The 6,027-nt window shown below is 43.4% G+C and overlaps 1 protein-coding gene across 1 annotated transcript in view; it reads right to left on the bottom strand.

Moving 5' to 3' along the window:
* Positions 1–6,027, bottom strand: part of LOC107185148 (CLIP-associating protein 1-like) — a 102,705-nt gene that overhangs the window by 61,945 nt on the left and 34,733 nt on the right. The window contains exon 2 of the mRNA XM_015572487.1: positions 3,272–3,749. Coding sequence (XP_015427973.1) covers positions 3,272–3,466 — 195 coding nt within the window. The 5' untranslated portion in view covers positions 3,467–3,749. The remainder of the gene's footprint in view (positions 1–3,271; positions 3,750–6,027) is intronic.

The following is a 6,027-nucleotide window of genomic DNA, read 5'->3' as shown; positions in this document are numbered from 1 at the left end:
CATTGACAATAATACTAGACAAAATGTAAGGACACGAGTCACACAAATGCAGTATTATGGATTTCATCTCTCTGTGCGGGACACGTTCAATCCTATTTTAAATGCAGGAAAATTAACTCAACAGTTTATCATAGATTCATATTCAAAAATGGAGGCCAATGAGATGAATTTCATCAAAGCAAACCAATCTAAGTTGAGAGCTGAGAAATATACTGGTTTGATGGATTATCTCAACTCTAGATCTGAAAATGACAAGGTGCCGATTGGTAAAATGGTAATACTTCCATCATCTTCTGAGGTTAGTCCCAGAAATATGCAGCGGCGATATCAGGAGGCTATGACAAATGTAACGAAGTATGGCAAGCCTGATATATTCATATCCATGACGTGCAACACCAAATGGGCAGATATTGCAAACAATTTACAACACTGGCAAAAAATTAAAAACAGACCTGACTTGGTAGCCAGAGTTTTTAATATTAAATTGAATGCTCTTTTAAATAACATCTGTAAATTCCATTTCTTTGGCAAAGTAATAGCTAAAATTCATGTCATTGAATTTCAGAAACGTGGACTGCCTCACACTCACATATTATTGATACTAGATAGTGAGTCCAAATTATGTTCCTCTAATTAATTCCTTTTCAAATGTGCACAAATTTCATGCACCGGGCTACTAGTGGTAATTATAAGTTAAAAAGGAACATATATTTAGCACACTTTCTGGGTACATAGTAAATGTCCCATAACCATCTAGGCTATTATTATTATTATTCCACAATGTTAATACAGGTCCTCAATGATGGATCCAAAATACTAAAGATCAGAATTTTTCAAGTTAAAACAGTGCACATAGCTATAGAAATACATATATATATATATACACACACACACACATATATATACACACACACACATACATACATATGTGTGTGTGTGCACACCTTTGAACAGAATTTGGGACAGCAACCCACAATCAAACATATTCATACTTTTGCAGTGAAATACATTCTAAACAAATAAAGACTATACTGTAACAGTTGCACCTCAGTTCACTTCAAATCAAATGACAAGTAAAAAACACTAAATCTCCAGAGCTTTGGGGATTCTAAAACTGAAGAAAGGGCTATGGGACTATACTCACAAAAAACACTGGTGTTTGTTTGCACAAGGCCCACTAAGTGTGCAGGTGACTGCAGTGTTGCCTGAATAAAAGTTTTCGAGATTAAGTAGGAAAGTTTCCCTCATTCCCTCGAGCTGCCACAGCCCAGAAAATGTCACCTTGTTTGTCTGCGAAATAGTGTATAATACTCTTGGCCAACGAGTAGTCATTTCCCCACATCCTTCTGCAACACCTGTGCCAGGCAGGACTCCATGCGAGGCTCCAAGGTGAATTAAAGAGAAACTCTACTTGCAAGTGCTATTCTGAAAAAACTAGTCAATCTTCAAAATCTTGGATTCCTCCTGGCAGCACTACTACTCTCTTCTGTCTTCCCACCAAATCCTGGGAATCTCCATTACTGCACACACTATACTGTAACCATTTGCTTCTTTATCAGTGCTCACCCCCACCTAGACTCTGAGCTCCTTGAAGACAGGAACCAGTCTTGATAACAACTGTTAATGTCTGAGTGTGTGTTACGTGGCAGGCATGTGATAAGGTTATGGTGTATGCTCTCATTTAGTGCTTACAATAACTCGATCATCCCACATTATGGACGAGGACACTAAAGCGTGGAGAGGCTGAGAAAGCTCATGCAGTGCAGCGACTGCAGGTTACTCAGTTAACACCCACGGTACCTAGGTGCCCTGCCTAACCTTCCTCACAGGAGTCTGACACTGTTCACAAACTCCCCTTTCACACGGCCAGGGCTTCATTCAGCGGAGGCCGGCCGCCTTCTTAACACAGGAGGTTAAGCATGACAGTCAAAAGCAAGCATGGACACCACCCATTTTCTAGTGATGCTGGGGGAAGCACGCAAAGCCGTTCTGTGATGTACAGTCTGCTGGGAGCGTCTAAGAAAGATTTCGTCTCAGGTGAAGACACAGCAGGCACTCTTCTTCCCTGACACTGTGGACTTCTTAAATTCTTAGAGGAAATTACTCTAATAGTAACTAAGTCAACTGAGTCCACTTTTGGTTACGGTCAGCTAGAAGCACCCTAACACGTACAGAGAAAGAGAGGTGGGCTATGCTTCCAACATGCACAGGTGACTTCACAGCCCTCAAAAGTGTGAAGACTCAAGTCAGATCTCTCAACTCTGACACTCCTATCTTCAGCACCAATGCCTGCAGGGAAGGAGCACTTGTTAACTTCAACTAAGTGAATAAACAGATGGATGGAGTAGAATTTAAGCCCAGCTTTTAAGTAAATTTTATATCCAGTTGTAGGTGAAATATTAAATTCCTATGTAACACTCTTAATAAGTATAAGCCTGCTGACTCTTAGACAACACCAAGGTGTAATGTATTTGGAAAACAGTGCATAGTTCACTAAAGTAAACAAAGGAATACTGTAAGCACTAGTTTTCAAGTCCAAATAAATCTCAGAAGACTGGATCAATGAAAAAGCACAAAAGATTCTGTTTCTGTAAGCCCCTTTCACAATGACTACAGCACCTATTGGCAATACAACCTTGACCCAAAAAGGCCACCCTCTTTTCAAACTAAAAGCATTTCATGGGAGGGGGGAGGCAGAGAGAGCAAGACACCCCTTCTGCACTTCAAGTCCAGTCCAGTTTTTATTCACAAAAACTCAGTCCTTGGTATATATGGTCAACCTTCACAACTCAGCTGGTCAGAGGACCCTGCCTGCACCTTCCACCGGGCAAGGGCACGGAAAGCCTTGGTTTTTAGAACTGAAGTATAAGCTCCAGGCCATCACACAGAACAGTCCCCGAGAAAATCAGGAAGACATTCCTCATTCAGGAAGGACCACTCACCAAGGTATCATGACCCACCCGGTGCAGGGCACAACATTCACTTCTACCCTAACGCTGCAAATGCTTTCCAACATTAAGACCTTCTCTTTACCGGTTCACTTGGCCTTCTCTCAAAGTGCTGAAAGATAATAATTCTTGATCTCAAACAAAAATCAAAGGAAACTCTCCTTCTTCTATAATGATATGTCTAGGAGCCATAACCTGACCAGGTGTCTTACTGGAAGCCAAGGAATCATGCTGATTGCTCACAAAGATTTTTTTCCTAAGGACCAATTCGGATCCACGAAGGCAGCCCAACCACCTGGAGTGCCTTCTAATGCACAGCTTACCTTGTAATTGCTAGAGTTCACCCAAGAGGTAGCGAGTCCATCCACAAGTTTATCTAACATGGTCTGGTCATGCTCAAGGTCAGCAGACTTCTGTTTGTCTGAGAAATAGTCTATGAGTTCTTGGCCAACCTGCAGTCGTTTCCCCACATCCTTCTGCAACACCTGTGCCAGGCAGGACTCCATGCGAGGCTCCATGGTGAATTCAAATTGAGATGCAGCAAAAGCTAGAGGGCAGTCAGGGTGACACCCTCCCAGTTAGTGTACCCGGGAGGTTGCCTCTTTGTTCGCTGAGGGTTACTAAGAGCCTGTGTTTCAAAGATGCAATCCGGGGAATGGCAACAATGCACCATGTGTGTCTGAAGAGCAGCTGGCAGGATATTAAAAGTTCAATTTAAATAACTAGTAGACGATAAAGGAGTGAATGGCAGAGTGCAGTCCTGGTATTGGGTCTGAAATACTTCATAATTCAGCAGTCATTCTGAAAAGTAAGAAAACGACAAATCAGCACAGATAATGTAACACTCAAATGTTATAAAACACTGAATCAAAGACAAAGCAGTTCATGCTGCAGAATCATTTATAATGGCAAGTGGAAATGAGAATCAGGAATGCTCGGCAATCATATCAGAAAAACATAATCATTATTTTTTTAAGATTTTTTTAATTGATTTTTTAGAGGGAGAGGGAGAGGGAGGGAGAGAGAAACATCCATTAAGAGCGAAACATGGATCGGCTGCCTCCTGCACACTCCCTACTGGGGATCAAGCCCACAACTTGGGCATGTGCCCCAATCAGGAATCTAACCAGCGACCATTCACCCAACCAACCAGCACACGGGCCAGGGCCATGGTTACTACTGTTATCAGGAAGAACACTGAAGGCCCAAGCAGAGCCAATGGGCTACACAGTTGGTGGGTTGAGGTTTGTCACAATTTTCCAGCTTATAAATGTACCAGTCAGCAAAGCACTCTCTGCTTTAGCTGGCTTGTTTATTTGTAGCTTAAATGTTGTTTCCCACCAAAAACTTAACACCATTCTGTGTCTTATTGCCTTCCTCTCAGTTTTCCAAAAAACCAAGGGCTGGATATGGGGTGGGCTCCATAGAAACACCATTGACCAAAGTGGTCAGTCTGGTAACATTAGAAGTCAAAGCCAGTCCCTACATCAAACTTCTTGCTTAGCAGCTTTACAACAGTTGAGCGGTAGCCTTTACACATCCCCTCCACAACAAAGAAAGTAATGAAGGAAAGAAGGAAATTGGCTCATATTCCGATCAGTTACTGACATGGAGCTCTCCACTGGCAGACAATCGCTCCACATGGGCCTGGTACTGTTATAAAAGCAGGAGACCTCAAAATCATGTTTGGGGTAGGGCAAAACACATGATACAGGAAAAGTACCACAATCCTTTTCATTAAGTGAAAAAGCTGACCATTTAATCTACAGCTGCTGAAGCAATTGTACACACGTACTTCCTACGTCAATTCCTTTCAATCTAACCTAAGAAGACCCATAGAAAGCCTGCCTTCCAGGTGCAGCACCCCCTGACACTGCTAAAGAGAGACGTTCTGCACAGCAACCCTGCACCAGCTCTCAGGGCTCCAGCAGGGAAAGCTGAGCTATTACACCAAGTAAGTTCAAAGGCTGTGCGTGGCAGCTCTTCCACTCTGCCCACAGTACTTCCTTCCCTAGCATCACCCAGCCTCATCCCCTCTCTCCGTACACGAAGCACAATGGACTTTCCGAGTTCCAGAATCAGAGATTTTTTATACCCACAGGAATCATGTGAGTCAGTAAGAAAAATGCTCCCTCAAAGCCCCAGGTGTGTGCTTGCCCGACTCCTGCTTTACTGCTTCTAACAACGCAGCAGGCTGGGGACGGGGAGTAAAACTCACCATCTCACATGGCAAGCCTTCCTCAAAGGGAGGAGCATCTGCTCTCCCGTCATTTTCCACACCCGGGAACCAGTCCCTCCCTCACAAGAAGGATCTCAGATAGATAAAAGCAGCTATTACCCTTCTCTCCAATTTTTAATTCAAACAAAAATATCTCTAATTCCTTAACAGCTCATAAGTTGGACTACAGAAGGTATCAGTGATACAGGAAACAGGAGCAACCAACAGAACCTTTTCTTTCCAGGCCCAGTATTAGCCCAAGAAGCAGAGCAAGCAAGGTTGGGCTTGTGAAATGGCCACAAATTCTTTGCTACTCCTCCCCCACCAAGGCGTAGTCTGCCACACCCACAGTGACTCTAGAACTGGTCCTGAGACTTGCTGTGGCCAGCTGGAAATCAGCAACTGCAAAGCAAGCAGAGGTTTGACAGCAAGCACTGGAGCCCCCTCAGAATGCCGCCTGAGGCTGCCATGCTACCAGGAAGATGCTCTAGCTTCCAAAACGCGAGAGGCCATGTTCTCCAGCCCACTTCCAGCAGCAACGGTCAGGCCTGAGCGAGGACAGTCGGAACCGGGCAGCCATTCATCGGACTGTAGGCTAATAAATAAATAAATCTAAGGAGACCAGCACCAAATCCACCTAGTCTAGGGTGGGCAACCCCTGGCACGCATGCCAAACATGGCACGCCACTAACTTTTGCTGGCACGCAAAACCCTCTCTTATAAGCTTCCATTTACAATTTTTTTCTTAATATCGAGTTTTTTTATTTTTCAGATAAATTCAGTGTAGGTGCATCTTAGATAAATAAATAAGTTTACATAACAAGTTATCTTAAAGACCATAGACATGGATTGACGAGAGAG

Source organism: Myotis davidii, unplaced genomic scaffold (assembly GCF_000327345.1).
Source record: "Myotis davidii unplaced genomic scaffold, ASM32734v1 scaffold249, whole genome shotgun sequence".
Lineage (NCBI taxonomy): Eukaryota > Metazoa > Chordata > Mammalia > Chiroptera > Vespertilionidae > Myotis > Myotis davidii.
This window is presented reverse-complemented; position numbering and strand designations above follow the sequence as displayed.